The sequence below is a fragment of the Tympanuchus pallidicinctus genome, unplaced genomic scaffold, assembly GCF_026119805.1.
Source record: "Tympanuchus pallidicinctus isolate F22 unplaced genomic scaffold, pur_lepc_1.0 scaffold19, whole genome shotgun sequence".
NCBI classification, from domain to species: Eukaryota; Metazoa; Chordata; class Aves; order Galliformes; family Phasianidae; genus Tympanuchus; species Tympanuchus pallidicinctus.
In genome coordinates, this window is record NW_026294710.1 from 6980229 (window position 1) to 6996184 (window position 15956).

The following is a 15956-nucleotide window of genomic DNA, read 5'->3' on the forward strand; positions in this document are numbered from 1 at the left end:
TTGAGCTTTCTACTTCTGTTATTCCTCACTTGCATCCAGGAACTGATTTATTACTGAAGCTATAGAGGAGGAAGAGAGGAAAAGCTAAACATTTTGTGTGCTCTGCATCTGGCAAGACATAAAACACTCCAGTTTCAAGCATGAGACAGGTCACTGACAGTGACAGACACGGCTGGCAACATCTCAGTTCAGCAGCAGTAACTCATCATCTGAGCTGAGTGTAATTGTCACCAGGTGCCAAGTCCCATTGTCTCTGGCTGTGGGGCACCAGGCTCCCAAAGAAATTATCACATGAAATTCTCCTACACAGTGTGTTTTTTCCATTTGCTGGGATGAACTGACACCAAAGAAAATCCCCTCTGCATTCCTTTTGACAGTTAATATCTCTATCGTATTCTCTTGAGTCTCACAGACAGCAGCGAATAAAGAAAACAAGTTTATCCTCTCAGCAGCTGAAACTTGATCGCTTTTATTTAAAAGGGCTGAGAAACATGGTAACTTCTACTGTGTCGGTTTCTTCTGAGGAAGATCGTGGAAGGTATTAGTGTCTCAGGAAGTCACTGTGCTCTACTCAGGGATAATAATGCCCGCCCTCAACATAACTGGAAGGCAGACAGTGATCTTTGTCTCTGGTGTACTGCAGAAGGTAAAAAGCAATGCACATAAAGTATCGAGGGCTGCAGTGTGTATTTTGTCCAAAGCAGACCCTGTGCTGGTACTTGGAAGAGGACAAACAAAACATAAGTACAAGCTGAGGTATGTTAATGCTTTAAATGAATCACAGGCACTATTAAGATTGGTTTGTAGTTCATTGAAGTATAAAATGAAATGGCTTGTATTTATATCATGCAGAATCACTGCAATGTTACATGTCTTTATTGTGTATTTTCATGCACATTCATTATTTTGTATGCATTTTCAGTATTAAATAACACTTCCATAGGAAGAATCCTGCATTGTTTAGAAAAGCCTATGTCTCATGTTCTCTACTTAACTTTAGTAGGATTTTACTCAAATTGACATTAGATACTTACAGAACCAATTTTAAACCAATGATACCACTATATAAAAAAAAACCCTAAAATAAGCATTTGAAATATCTGTTCTAGTCTGCCAAGCTATTTATATGGCAAAACATTCTGCTTTGGCAAAGAATAAAGCTAACAGACAACAGAGTTCTTGAGGAGTTGTATAAGAATAGTTGAGATAGTGTCTACTAATGCTTCTGATATTTCCACAGTAGTGTATGAAAACTGTTTTTCTTTACCTCTGAAGGAAAGAAGAATTATGACTCTAAAGTGTCTGAAAGTTGAGAACTGCAATTGTATTAATTAAACAGAAAAGAAAATGTGGCTGTATGTTAGAGAGGGAGAAAAACAACAAGGAAGACCTGACCTAATTAGCATAAGTTGACTTTGCAAGTGGGATCAAAGGATGCTTTAAAAATTATTTAGCAACTGCCTACCAAGAAAACTAGAATTCCCAGATTAAAAATGAATCCTGACAATGAAGATCTTGAGTAGAATCTTTTCCCATTAAATAAATAAAATAGATGTAGACAGCAATGAGATCTCCACTTTGCTTTCTCTAAAGAAACCCAATTCTCTCATCCTGTTCTTATGCATCATATGCTACAGTCCATCAAGTAATCTCAATTGATTATGTGTCAATGTTTTCCCTGTACTGCGGAGCCCATGTCTGGATACTGTACTCTTTGAGTATCTTGTTGGCTAGATATGCTTCTGCTAATACAGTGCAGTATACATTTAGCTTCTTTTGGCACAAGGGTACCCTGACAACTTTGATAGCTGGGGAGGTTTTCCAGGAAGACTGAAGAGACTTCCTTATGATTCCATCCCTATAGAAGCTTGACATTCTTGAAAATGCTTTTACCACCAGCTTCTTATCTATTATATCAGGCTGGTTATTCCCAGTCCCATGTGAGTTTCCTGGCAGACTTTTTTTTTTTTTTTTACAAGCAGAAAATAACCAGAACCCCAATAATAGATGAACCATAAAAGCAATACAAGCCATCTCTGTAATCATTTTCTGATGTTTAGAGATATATTTCTTCTCCTCAAGTTCTTTTCCTTTGTTCTACTTGAAAACATCTGTAGTAAAAAACATTAGCCTTTGTGTATATCAGCACATAATGCCCTATTAAGCCAGTGGGAGTTTCCCATGTGAATGAATACTACAGTCTAGCCAGAGCTCCACTCTGCTTGTCTGCTTTAATCAAGAGAGTGAGATTCATATCTGAGTATTTTTGAAAAATCAAATTTGATCAGTACGGGAATCACTCGTGTTCCCAGCAGACTTCAGAAGCATAACCTCAGACTCAAATTTGATGTAGTTAAAATCAAAATGTAGGTCATATTAGAAATTATTTTAGAATGCTTAGATAAAATTCTCTGTATCCACTGCTAGTAAGAATCCAATCATTTATCTTTCTATGCTAAGTATTTATATATTTTCAGTTTTTTATGTGATTTCTGCATTTAATGTCCTCTAACATCAGATTGTAGTTACAGAGAAATGTAGTTTCTCTATATATTAAATAAACGTGATGAGAGTACACAAAGCCATTCATAGTCAGATTTTGGAATTTCTGCACATTAGAGAGAATCAAATTCTAATATGGAATCACACTGATGATAAACTGTAGTCAAGACAAGAATTCTAATTTAGATCAAATGGAAAATATCCTAGAGTTGATTTATGTCTCTGATAAAATTCATGTTTACACATTATATCTCTTGCACATAGTTAAGATTCAAAGGAAACAAAAATAAACAGAAAGTGAAACAAACAAACACAATTTATGTATTTCTGTAAACACTTCTGTAAATACTAAATATGTTTAAGTAAGCATATATTATAAATGCAAATTATAAAGCAATGGATGAAAACAATTACTGCTAATTTTGCCTTACCTGTTCCAAGAAACAAGACATGGTATCTTCCATCAGCAGCATTCACTCGGTCCACAGCAATCTTTGTATACTTGTAGTCTGTTCCTATCCGGATGATTAATGGCCTCTTATGTATTGGGTAAATGGGATTATACATCAAAGGATGATTTCTAATGAAGGTCACAACATCATCTGGAAACTCTTTGGTTGTCCGCATATTGGGTGTGAAGGCTCCTCCTGGACACTGCACAAAATATGCACAGTAATCCTTAGCAATGCTTACCGTCGTTCAGAGAGATTTCCTCTCTAATTCATTTACAAATATTGACTGAGAGCTGACAAAATAAGTTCCCAAAAGAACACTTCAGACACTGACTGAAAGTAATTGTATTCCAGTAACTGGCATGAAATACTTGAATAGTTATGCTTTTATCTCCTGTCAATTTAGATAAAGCAAACACAAACATAATTTTGCAATATTAAAATCCAGGATGATGGCTAAGTTCCATAGTTCTGGACCTATTTCCACATTCATTACAATTCCAGACATGCTTTTGAAAAAAACAAATCCAAGTAATTGACAGGGAAGATACATCTGTTTTGTTATAGAACTAGTACAAAGATAAAAGGTAAAGTCTGATACCCAAATGTAATTTGGTTAATATCCCTCTAGTCATTATTTTGATTGTAAGACAGTGAAAATGTCTGTGATTTATCTTCATTTGAAAAAGCAGTAGTATAGGTTTGAAATAGGGTGTCTGATATGTTGAGACAGTTGATCATTCACAGGATCTTACCTACTCCATCTTTTACAAGAAAACATAGAAATACAGTGGTATTCCAGGTACTTTTTTAAATGCAGTAACCACTAAAATAATGAGCCCTGAGGCATTCTGGAAGATGAAAGTAAAAGCAGTTTTCAAAAGTTCAAGTGCCTGCTAAGAGTGAACCTAAAACAAGATTCTATGATTCTATGATTCTAAGACATCAGGAACTATGTCAGTTTCTGGTACACTGTGCTGGAAGTACTCACTCATTTACACAACTACTTCAGCCAGTGATATCTCAGTTTTCACTGCTTTTTCTGAGATTCCCTCCTTGTCAGATTGCTGGGATATGGACCTCTCCTAAGAATACTGGAGCTATTCAGAAACATTTCAAGAGATTATTTTCAAGTTGAAAAGTCTTTGTTCAGTACAAAACATTTCATGAAAACTTCTTCCTTTTGATGAGGACAGTTCTTAGGTCTAGGATGGAATTTGTAGTCAAACCACACACACAAAAATAGCTAGTAGCTTAGGGATAGTGTCACCTCACCTGACTTCTCCTGTCTCAAAGTTAGACATTTATTCTTAGCTACCTAGCTTTCCTCTACAGTCAGTAATTCAGACTAGACACCCTGCTTTTATATGGTTAAGATTACGTAAAATGAATCATACTTTGAGAAACTAGGAAACTCACCATGGATATATGACTCATATGTCCAGCATACCTGATGCAAGCAAACATTAAAATCTGGGTCTTTGCATGTCAGGGGATCCCTCTAAACACCAGGAGTGTCAGTTCTACTCCTGCCACTAAAAGCTGCTTTTGTTCACCTTATTAACTATTCATTAAGCAATGCCAGGAATTGATTACAAAGTGGACCGTAGCCTAATGCCAAGTTTTGAAATCAGCTTCTGGCTCTGGTAGGAATAGCTTATAAGAAACTGCTCCACCATTAGTTACCTTCAGCAGAAAGAACTGGAAGTCAGCTCAAATATGGGTTTCTTTTCTTGTCTGAAGTGCTTGACTTCAATTGATTCTTCTGAACTTAATTAGCTACCCTGACAGTTTAGGTTAGGTGCTTATCACAGATGATTCTACATGCTGGCTTTCTAAGACTGCTGATAAAATCTAATCTGTATTATCATTTGCCCTTTTTCCTTCCATGGAACTTCCATCCAATCTTGCAGGAAATGGATGGAGCTATCTGCTGTGATTAGTAAGAAGTGATGATAAAATAACTGTCTTCATAAATCTGGGGTTTAATAGCAAGATTATTCTTCTTGGTAGTAAACTTCCAGCTAACGTTTCCTGTCTAGATGGACTCTGTTTCACCTGAAGATCAAATTAAACTTCCTTGTCTCATGCAGTTCAGCTGAAAGAAGAGTTTCTCTGATGCTTCCTGTTCTCCTTCCATTCTTGACTTGGAGATCATAAAGACTCATGTCTTGGACTTCCTGCAAAATGGTTGTGCTATTTTTCACTCATGTTTGACTCTAAAAACTTACATTAAAACACTATTCTGTGCAAGTCCTCAAAAAACCATCTTTAATCAATTCATTCTATTGCTATTCTCCATATAAACTAATACCAAATGAAAGATGCTACTGAAGAACACTATAAATTTTCCCTTTCCTGAGGGGATTGAATCTATATCCTCCACACTTCATTCAGAGGCTCAGTTACACAGTAATTATGTTCACAGTTGATCACAGTGTAGTAAGATTACAGGCAGAAACAGAATTATTTCATTTACAGTATATTCTTCAACGTGCTGTAGGTAAAAAAACTATTTCTATAAACTGAAAAATGGAAACTATCTTCAAACATGACTGAACTTAGCAGGAAGCTGCCAATTATATACTTTCTTTTTTCCATAAGTAAGTTTTGCTTGTGGAGAAATAAGAAACCACTGGTATTTAGCAAAGAGCAGCCAAATTCTGCAGAATTGATTGTGGCCAAATGTATGTATTGCTCTATTTAATTCAACAGAAATTTCGCTGAACCCCTTTCACTGTTTATCCAATGTACTGAAACATAATAAACGTTAGTTTCTGTCCAAAGTTTTAGTATGAATATCTCTCTAGGCAACTGTAAAGTAGGATTTTCCATGTTATAAAAAAAAAATTATCCTAGTCTAGTTCAGCATCCTAGAAGTAGCAGTAACATTTGTTCCAGAGGAAAAGGGTTCATGTGTCTTAGTATGCATGCTTGGAAATTCACAGCTAACCCTAAGAATACAATTTCTCTCTTGATGACCTGATTTTTACAGGTTTTGACATATCTGAGAAACAGGGGTTGCAGTATGCATGTAAAAAAAGTAGAATATTTTGACAGTGTAGAAAAAAAAAGCAGAGAAGTCCCATTGTAGAAAACACACTTTTGGAATATTATGCTATAACTGAATTGTGAGGAAGCAGAAAAAATTCAGTGATCAGAAAAACACTAATGATCATTTTGAAAGAACCCTGTTTCAGTTTTATTTTTGGTGTGAGTTAAGAATTTATCTTCAAATTAAAAGTTCACCAGCATGACTGAAAAAGGATAGATATTTTTGTCACTATGTCAAATCGAAATCTGAATTTTCTTTCTCCCTTTCCATTGTGCTGCTGGATTCCTTCAGGCTCATCTGGAATACCATGTAGTCCTCCATGAGACGTACTTCCTTCTTGGTGAACCAAGAATAACATGGCAGTGGTTGAGGAAATATATACAAATACAGTATTTTGAAGCAGTAGGAAATTTTGAAATCACGAGAGCACAACACTTCCTATTTAAACGGGCCATTTATTTTTTATTTATGTTGAGTTTAAACTTAAAGCCTCAGTGAACTCATCAGAGTAGAGCTGTATGAATTAATGGCAAAGATGGAACAATGCTAGCATTTGAACATAGTGGAATATTATGTATTGATTAGCTAATTTTAGAGATCTGGGGACACGAAATTCTAAGTCTTACAACCACTAAGAACTGCACTAAAATATTAAAAATAGCGTCCAAAAAGAGAAGCTTGGATCCAGACACTGAACACACTCGCAATGCTGTCTTTGTATGCTTATTTATGTAATTATCTTTTGCTAAATCCTGCACAGAAAATGTACATGTATAACATCTGACTGCTATTTAGTGAAATAACTCCTACCATCTTTGAACAGAAAGAAGAAGAGAGATTATATCTTACGTGACAATGACAGTTTTTTTTATGGAAGATTTCCAGATACTGCACGATTTGAATGGTAAGGTGAGAAGCAAATAAAATTGTTCTGAACTGTAACTAAATGCCGTAGTCACATACAGACTGTTCTCCTGGAATAAATAATATCTATTTATGTATTAAACAAAGAGAAGTAATTGGCAAGCCTCTATAAACATATTATGTACTTACAGTGCCAGGTCGTGGGTATGGAATTCTGCCCTGATATGGAATCAGCTGATGGTTTGGGCCCTCCTTGTGTGCAAATGGCCCATTGAACACAGTCTGGATGTCAGATAAATGATACACACACACAGCTGAGCCTTTAAAAATGGAGCTGGAAAACAAAAGATTAGCATTTTAGCCTACCAACATTTCTGTAGATCTTCCATTATTTTGTATGTTCCAGTGCTGAAAGGTACTTCTAAAATAACATAATACAATTTAATACTTCTATAGCATGGATTTACTATAAATTAACCAATCTAGGTTCCCAATATACACCATTAATCTTTAGGACTGAGCAACTTTTTTGAACCATGAACTGAAAAGAGAAGGAAGGACTTTACTACCTCTGTGTTAGGAGTAAGAAATTTTTCAAATGTTGAATATTAAAAAATATAACGTGACCCCAGTTAAATCAGAGGCAAAAATATTGCTGACTTAAGTGAGACAAGAGTTTTATAAACTTTGTGCTGCTAACCTCAGCAGAGATTTCCAGAACTCCCTATCAATATATTAACGACAAGATCACCGTAAGCCTCCCACAATCCATGACTAAAATGTTAATCAAAACATCCAGCACAATTAAAAATTGTTAAATCACTACAATCAGTTGCCAGCTGTTCTAAGCAAAATGGAGACAGGTTGTGGCTATAAGAGAATTATACTCCTATGCAGTCCTCAAAGGGAGTTGAAATATAAGCTTCCTGAAGAGAAAAGAGGGGTCCTGTAAGAGGAGATCTGCAATAGGCAACTGCAAGGCACTCCATCAGGATGTGACGTGGCAGGACCTCCCCTGCTCTATGATGGATGTATGACACATGCTTTAGGGGCGTAGATGAAGCACATGGGGTATATAAGCTAGGGTTCACGTGCAATAAATGCCATTTTGCTGCTCATCATATTGGTGTGTACGTGCAGTAATTTGGTCCTGACCTGGTTAGGGTTAGTAGCGTAGAAGGCAATGCAACAGAGAGCATGCTTTTTTTCCACTGCTATGGATCCAGCAATGCTCTGACATCTCCTCAAACAGCACAAACTCTGAATGGCCTCCATCACACATTGACTATGTGTGATGGCACCAGAGGAATAACTCCTATGGTAATGCTAAGACTGACTGCTGTGAATTAATTGTCTCTTCTTTTACTTTCTATGCATGTAAGACTTGGGATATTTATCCCAGTAAGGTGTAGACAGTCTAAAATATGTCTGATATCGACTGAAGGACAAAGATTCTGTGATTCTGTGATAATCAGAAAACTGAAAACATGAAATTTCCAAGCCTGCGTTTACATAGTGTCTAAGCAAACCAAGTGCTACTAATTACCTATCAAACCACATTGCTATATGTGTATTAGCAGGAAGAACCTTCTAGATGAATTATAATATTTGTGGAAATTTTTGTAGGCACTAGTATGTTTTAAAACTACTATGTTTCAAAAAATTTCAGATGTTTTGCATTAAATTTACAGCAGATTATGTCACCAAGATAATTTGTATTATTTTTTTCCTTCAGTATGGTTTTATATGGTTTATGGTACTAATAGTTATTATTTGGTGGTATGTATCTCTCTTGCTACTGTTAGGAGTTGGAGGTCTACACAGGTGAAGAAAAAGGAAAAAATAAGGAGTAAAAGTCATTATGAAGATTGTGTTTGACTGTGAAACACATAAAATCTCCAGCCAAACAAAAAGGAAGAAACCATAAACTACGTGGTTCATGACTACAGAAATGCATATGAGTGTAAAAGCTTAAGCAGAACGCAAAAACAGCTTGAGAGCCAGGAATAAGTGAAGTTTTCTTTGTTGTCACCTTATATGGCCCTGCAACACCAAACCTCACTTCCACTGCAAGAATTCCAGGAGAATTAGGTATAAGAGTTTCCAATTCAGGCACGTTACATCCACAACCTAATCATAAGTGTGGTTTTACTGCTAAACATAACCTCAGCATTTTTTCTTTTTGTGTAGAAGGAATCATAAAATATAGACAGCACCAGATGTTTACAAGTAATGGATGTTTTTTATTCCCCAGTCAGTATTAGAAAATCACATTTTCCTGGCTGATTCACACAACTGAGAATGCAGATCTCTGGATTCACATGAAAAAGGCAGATAAGTTTATCAAGATCAAATATTTTTCTCACGCAAGGGCTATTTAATTGAAAACTGATTTTAAAGGAATTGTTAGGAATAAGTTAAAAACTGCTGATTTGATCAAGTAAATGAAATTAAATAACAAATGTAATTTTCCCACTTACTTCCTCTCTCCCTCCCCCGAATATAAGCAATAACAGCTAAAAATTACAGGGTAGCATATTAGAAATTAATAAGAAATAACTATTTCTACTCTATTCTACTGGTAGGTGGTGAGGGCGAGAAAAAAGCAAAAAAAAGTAAAATAATGTAGAAATGGTAGATTTGTTAGATCTGTCTTTATGGAGGGTTTCAGCATAGTGAGCTGTACCTAATGCTTCCACTGCTCTTGGGAGTTCACTGACTGCTTTCTAAACTTGACAAATAAGTGTATGCTACTGATAACGGGTATCTTAAAGCAGCAAGGATGTCACCAAACACCATATAAGTTTGTCTTTTTACAGCTCATTGAAGCCAACACGGATTACTTGCCATCTGTACAATCGTCTGCCAGCTGAGAGACTGGAAATGATTTGTATGAATTCCTGCAAGAATTCCAGGTTTGATCATTCAGGGTGCTGCCTGTTCTTCAGGAGGTGTTAAGCACTTTCAGATGCTACACAAGTTCACTGCTTTGAAGTCCTTCAGCCTTCTGCTGCTGCTCAGTAACAAGTGGCCCTGCACAAAAATGCATTCCCAGTGCTAGCTGTCACCATGTTAGGGAGCAGCTTAGGCCATGCAGCACAGGATATACACTGTAGTAATGGTAATGCTGCTAATTAAAACTGTTACTCCTGTGTGCAGATATGGGTCACAGGAGACACACAACGTTGTACAGGACAGCCTTGACCACAAACCATCTTGTTCAGTTTTCATGCAGAAAGTCAATCAGTTCAGAACCACTTACCTTGATGTTGTAAAAATTCCATACACAAGTGTTGTTCTGGGGTTATCTGTCTCCAAAAGAAACACATCCTCTGAAAAAACAAAACAGATAAAAAGAACACATTTTTTGAACACTACTAAAAACTTCATTTTACAATTTAAATTAAGACTTTATTCCTGCTAAGGTCAGTGGTAGTTTTGCTTCAGACTTGAATGGAAAAAAGTGTATTTATCATATAAATAGACCATATATATAAACTTTGCAGAAGCAGAGTTAGAAATTAACTCCACACCATCTAGCATTGTGAAGAAAGAAGGCAAAGATTTTCAAATATGCACAGTATCCATGTCTCACATTTCATTCAGCTGGACCTCATTTCAGCGGGTTGTTTAGCAGTAGTCAAATATTTAAGTGGCAGCAGGTCAAAGACAAAGAGCTCCCTTAGAAGGATATAATCCAAAGCAGGATAATTAGGTGTTTTATCATTCTGTACACAACCTAGATGCCCTACCCTTAGCTCATTTTCAACATCATAGGAATAGCATATGGTTCTGCAGTAAAGACAGTGAGAGGTGTAAACCTGCCAGCCTTTTGTGTTGAGATTTATTAACTCTAGTGTGCAAAACTGTGTCTACTCACTGATCTGAATTTGCTTACTTCCACGTCTGATCTTTAGATAATTTTTTTTTAAATTTAAATTTGAAATAATTTAGTCTTAAGAGTTTCTCCATACAAATGTTGTTAATAACTATAATCAAGTCAGCTCTTAAGCTTATTTTACTGAAAAAACCTGAACTGCTTGAGCTATTTATAAGAGAATACATTCTTCAGCTTTCCATTAATTTATGTGGCTCCTTCATTAGAAATTTGAAATTTTTAAACATTCTTTTCAATATGTCAAAAGCAAAAGACTTCACTATGCAGGACTGCCAGTGTTATATTCTTATATGTGAAATCTCTCTCAGATTTTTCTGTGTTTCCAGCTGCAGCTGTATTCTTACTGCCACAGGATTGTGCTGGGAGCTCACACTGAGAACATTGTCTCGTACTCTGTATGCTCCAAGATTTTGTCAGGCAAAAAACTGAAAGTAATTTTCCTGCTGCCTTGTTGAAGAGGAATAGATTTGCAAATCACAGGTCTTAAAAAACAGTGGCTAGAGGCTAAGCACTGAGAAGTTCTGAAAGCTGATAATTACCCAGAGAGATTGACAAAAAGGTAGATTTTCTTTTTCAGGTAAGGGGATTTTTGCCATGGCTTTCTAAAAGGCCAACATTTCAATGTCAACATTTTCACAGAATCCCAGCATGGCTGAAATGGGTAGGGCCCTCTGAGTCCACCAGGGACACCCAGAGCATGGTGCCCAGGACAACATCCAGGCAGCTTTTGAAGATCTCTGTGGAGGAGACTGCAGCCTTTGGACAACCTGTGCCAGTGCTCTGTCACGTGCACAGTGAAGAAATGCTTCTGGTATTCAAATGGAAACTCCTGTGTTTCAGTCCATGCCCACTGCTTCTTGTTCTGGCATTTGGCACTGCTGAAAGAGTCTGCCTCCATTCTCTTTGCCACCCCTGTGGGAAAATTGATGAGATCCTCCCCAAGTCTCTTCTTCTTCAGGCTAAACACTCCAGCTCTCTATTAACTAAGCAGCTGCAGGAGTTTCAGTACTGTGTACAATAGTATATATAGCGTGCAGGATTTAGATAAAACCTTTTGAAAATGTTCTTGTCGTACCTAATTCATCAAAGTATGTTTCTGTTCCATCTTCATCCATTACTGAGCACACCAGTCTTGCTTTCAAGAATGTAGTCCATTTGTTCACAAGACTACGCTGACCACCTGTATCATTCTGAAAAGGAATAATGTTTCAGGAAAAATAAAATACAACAGAGATAACATTTTACTGGGTTTTCCCACATTTTCCTCAGATTAATTTCATCCTGTCATATAGAGGTTTATACAGTTACATCCAATATAAAAAATAGCTAGGACTAAACCAAATCCCTTCATCTAAATACTGAAAAACTAAGATCAAATTTTCTGAGCATGCTTCCTGGACTGAAACCTTGGGAGGGTTGGGCAGTAGGTGCTGTGCTGAAGATATGTGCATATATGGTTGGAGAGGACTCTGAGTGTCTGTATCACTCACTGATACTTCACTGATACTTAAGAAGGGAGAAGTCTTTGCTATCGATAGATAGTTCACTGAATATTCACAGTACTCTACATGCTAAACTGCAGACATAGATCTGGAATTATATTTGATCATTGTGTCATTGCTGGTGTCATAAAACCACAGTATGTAGGGATGTTTCTTCTACTCCTGACAGCAGAATAGCTCCATATAATCTATTAAGATATCCCGGCCCATAAGGTGAGAGCTCTGACCTAAATTCAGAAATGATGGCTATTATGGTTCAAGCTGGCTTTGCACTGTTGCAAGCCCTGATAGCTTGGTCCAGAGCTAGCCTGTTCAGAGCTTGTTGAGGAATCTCTCCAACACACAGTGGAATAGGGAGGAGCTAAAATATACTGTGCAGCCTCATTCTGCTGGTGAACACTTTGGGTAACATCTTCCAAACAGCATATTACAATGTCACCAAAGAGAATGAAAAAAAGATAATGTAGAAGTTGGGCATCTGTGACTTTGAAATGCAGTGCATGTTTCACTGGTGTTTGTATAGATGGTAATCAGACTTTTGGGGATACCCATAAGGGGTCTTTCACTGAGTTTCTTTTGGCACCATTTTACTAGCATATGTGGCCTGTCCCAAATGTGTTGATATATGAATATGATTGTATACAAGTATACAAATATGCAAGCACAACTGGCTCAGACTTGTTTTCATTGTCTTTGGGATTCTGCCACTGACTTCAGTATAAGTCTAAACAGGCTGAGGCCTCTGAAAAATCATCTGGGCTTCATTATAAAAGTAACAATAACAAATACAGCTGTAATAGCGTGAAATGTCTTGCAAAATACCCAAAAAGGCCTTTGGACTCCTTCACAAAAATATAGAAAATGGAGATTGTAAAACAGATCACATGGGTCATCAAACTGCCAAAGCCATATTAGCAGAGTCCAAATACACCCTCCCACCTTAGCACAACATCAAAAAGTAGTTCTAAAGAAGATCCAGATGAAAGATGGAGAATAAACAAACAGTCATAATTTTCTTCCTGAACTGTTCCAAAGGAAGGAATGAAAAGTTTAGCAGTAACTGTGCATTTGTAATTTTGCTCTCATTAAGAAAATCCAGTTCACCAGAGATACTCAAAGCTGTTTCAATCAATTTTCATACATTGCTGATTACAGATAAGAAAAAGGAAGTAGAGACAATGAATAGTAGTGTGATTGAAAATTAATTACTGCACAGGAGTGGCTGTAATTCCTGAGTTTCATTTTTCTATGCACATTTTTAAAGTTAGGCTCACCCATATATCAATGCATGAACTTGGAAAGGGCAGGCACTGAAAAGGGGGAAGCAACATTTGAAAGTTTAATCAATATATTTATAAGCTTGATTGTATATTTATGAAAGACTGCTGTTTTGCAATTTAGTTTTCCTAAGCAATAAATGCATCTGACTCTCACCAAGTATAGAAATTCAGTTTAGAAATTCAACATTGGTAACCATTCTAAGCCAGTCAGAAATATACAAATTCTTGAATCTCAATTTCTCAATATGTCGTTATACATATAACCAGATATACATAAAAACTTGCTATGTGTTCAGTAACATCTCTTATGAATGTGGAAGCAGAAACCAGAAATTAGTTTTGAAAATGAATCAGAGGGCTTTCAATCATTTTAATGAACTAGAGTCATTTAGCATGTTGTGTCTTAGAAGCAGCTTGCTCCAAAACCTGGCAAATAAAATAGCTCTTACTGGGCATATTCTTGCAATCATTGAGTGAATTTGCTTGGTGCTGCCACTGTTGTCTGTCAGTCTCTCTTTGAAGAAGAAGTAGATTTTGGCATCATTGGGGTCAGTGCCATCTGGTATAACATGAGCATCTACAAAAATAGGCTCTGAAATGAAAGAGTACCAAAGAGATGAAACCAAAAGCTGCATTAGTATTTGCAATTTGACATATACTGATTGCTTCAAGGAAGCACAATATATAGAGGTACTGCTCTGGTAGGTGAAGCTATACACTCTGGCCTCCTGTCTGTATATATCGTATATCAGTAGGCAAATAGCTTAAAGCTGGCAGCATTACGTTTCTGTTGTCTCATATTTTATCCTACAGTGGATTTCTAGAAAAGTGATTCATATGTAGAAACTAGAGTATTAGTTTACTACAGCAATTCAAAGACTTAGAAGATGAAGAGGGAAGAATCAGTATACTATCACAGGCACTTCACAGCAAAGATTCATTGAGGCAAAAAGAGAAACTAAATTTTTAAAAAACTCATTAGGAAATTAACATATAAGGTGCTTTAAAAATACATAAGTAATAGGAACATATCTCCTGGAGTGCAGAGAAGGAGAGAAGGATATATGAAAGCTTGAATAGCATTTAAATCAGTATCAAAGGTTGATAAGCATAGTTAAGTGTACATGCAAAACAGTGCAAACGAGCTCTACCGAGAGAGAAAAATAATAGAATTCTGTAATAGTGAGTATATGATCTCTGAAAAGCATGTCTGCACTTAAGAGGCAAAACACAGTAGGGCTATTAACAGCATTCTCCCTTATGTGCACATTGTGAAATGCAAGTGACTATGCGCTAGTTTATTGCAATGCTTTATTAGGCAACCTCTTCTATTGGTGCTGGCACCTGCAGAACACTTATTTTTGGCAATTTTCTGTGCTAAAATATAATGGAAAGTGAAGGGAGACCTTCTAATACACGGCAACATTTTATGCACTAGAGGTGAAGGCCCTTTCTTAGAAGTCACATTTTCTGACAACTTGCTATTTGAAAGTTTTCATGTATTTCCCCTTGAACAGCTTAGTTTAGTCATGATGCAAAACAAGGAATCAGGTGGCTGGCTCCTGCACTGAGTCCTTTAAAGCTCTGTATTGTCTATAGAATGTATATAGAATATATTTTTTCACAGTTACACTTCATACAGTAAATTCAGAAAAGCCCTTTTAAAGATAAGCACTTTATTTCAAATGGAACAAAGGAAAATCTCGATGAAACTCATGAAAAGCCTTGGTAAAATAAAGACCGCTTACCACTCAGCCACTTGGAGTTGTGCTGGTCAGTTCGCACGGCGTTCCGCTTGGTCAGGCTCCGAAAAATGGCTGCATCTGTCCCCATGAAATCAATATACATTCCTGAAAAAAGCTCTTCATCTGCAAAGAATTGAAACGGAGGAGTAAAAGTGAATATACTGTTATGGCTTTTGGGAAATATGTGTTGACTAATCTACTTTTACTTTTAAACTTGTCAACTATTTTTACAGGAGCCTATACAGATAAATACAGGGTGGAGGGAATAGGGTTTCCCTCAGTTTACAATGACATGAACTAAAATGAGAGAGAATCATCAAAGTCTGATCAAAGACTTTTGGGAACTGCATAATTAAATGTCACAGCAGAACTACGTATGTGGAGAACCCTTCTTTGAGATGAATTTAGTTATAGAACATTCAAAGTTAAGGATCACTGGAAAATCAGGCTAGTGTTACAAAAAAGTGTCACATTCAATTTTTTAAAGTACTTAAACTTCTTTGCTATAGAAGTAGACAAAACTATTGGGCTAGATTCATTGCTGGAGTAAACTGGCACAACAGCTATTTCAGTTAATGGACTGGTGCCAGTATCCACCAACAGTATTGTTGAGATTGCCCCAGGCAGCTTTAAGCTGACTTCAGAGCCTAGACAATCT

General features: G+C 36.6%; 1 protein-coding gene across 3 annotated transcripts in view; it reads right to left on the reverse strand.

Moving 5' to 3' along the window:
* SEMA3C (semaphorin 3C) overlaps nt 1–15956 on the reverse strand; it is a 119459-nt gene that overhangs the window by 21382 nt on the left and 82121 nt on the right. For all 3 annotated transcript variants that reach the window (XM_052680873.1, XM_052680874.1, XM_052680875.1), the window contains exons 7-12: nt 15302–15421; nt 14003–14145; nt 11847–11961; nt 10136–10205; nt 7063–7207; nt 2934–3156 (exon numbers count right to left, since the gene is read on the reverse strand). In XM_052680873.1, the coding sequence (XP_052536833.1) occupies nt 2934–3156; nt 7063–7207; nt 10136–10205; nt 11847–11961; nt 14003–14145; nt 15302–15421 (816 nt within the window). The remainder of the gene's footprint in view (nt 1–2933; nt 3157–7062; nt 7208–10135; nt 10206–11846; nt 11962–14002; nt 14146–15301; nt 15422–15956) is intronic.